This window comes from Verticillium alfalfae, genomic scaffold (assembly GCF_000150825.1).
Source record: "Verticillium alfalfae VaMs.102 supercont1.4 genomic scaffold, whole genome shotgun sequence".
NCBI classification, from domain to species: domain Eukaryota; kingdom Fungi; phylum Ascomycota; class Sordariomycetes; order Glomerellales; family Plectosphaerellaceae; genus Verticillium; species Verticillium alfalfae.
Window position 1 is genome coordinate 902,508 of NW_003315035.1, and position 751 is coordinate 903,258.

Here is a 751-nt window from a genome sequence, read left to right on the forward strand (position 1 = left end):
GAGCAGAGCGCTTGACATTCGGTCACTTGCCTTTTCCCCCACCTCTACTGAAGACACACTGTGACGTATGCATCGCGGTGGAAATGAACAAGAACCAAACCAACAGGACCAGACGAACGGGTCCAGATGCAACACCCGCCCTCAGATCAACATCATAAACAGTACGTGGGAGATTGGTCATGTTGATGCTATCGACTGCACAGTGAGCCCCAGCGTCGAAAAGAGATCCGTCTTGTCATCTTGGTCCTCCAGCCCCATCTCGGCAATGTGCTTCCAAAACTTGCTGAGGTGCCGCGTGCCCGAGTCGCATAGAATGGTCACGACGCGGCTGCCCTCGGGCAGCTTCATGGCCTCGACGACGGCGGCGGTGCAGTTGACGGCGCTGCTGCTGCCGACGAAGATGCCGTCTTTCTCGACGAGCCAGCGGGCCATGCGGCAGGCCTGGTCGTCGGTGACGCGGACGGCGTCGTCGACGAGGTCGCGGCCGGCCTCAAAGTTGGCCGTGATGCGCGTGATGCCGATGCCCTCGACCATGGTGTCGACCTGAGAGCGGCGACGCGTGCCCTCGCGCTCGGTGCTCGAGTACATGACGCCGTGGCGGATCTTGTTGTAGAGGCCGCTGCCCTGGGGGGTCGGCGAGGACGACGCGCAGGGCGTCGGCGCGGGCCTCGTCCTTGAGGTAGCGCGCGACGCCCGTAATGGTGCCCGCTGGTGCCGGCCCGGGGACAAAAGGCGTCGAGGCGGCCGTTGG

At 63.5% G+C, this 751-nt stretch overlaps 1 protein-coding gene across 1 annotated transcript; it reads right to left on the bottom strand.

The window, feature by feature from the left end:
- Positions 1–177: 177 nt before the first annotated feature.
- Positions 178–588, bottom strand: VDBG_03701 (cysteine synthase; the record flags this gene model as incomplete). Its single annotated transcript, XM_003005702.1, has 1 exon — positions 178–588. One exon carries the CDS (start codon positions 586–588, stop codon positions 178–180), a length of 411 nt encoding a protein of 136 aa, XP_003005748.1.
- Between the last annotated feature and the right edge of the window lie 163 nt (positions 589–751).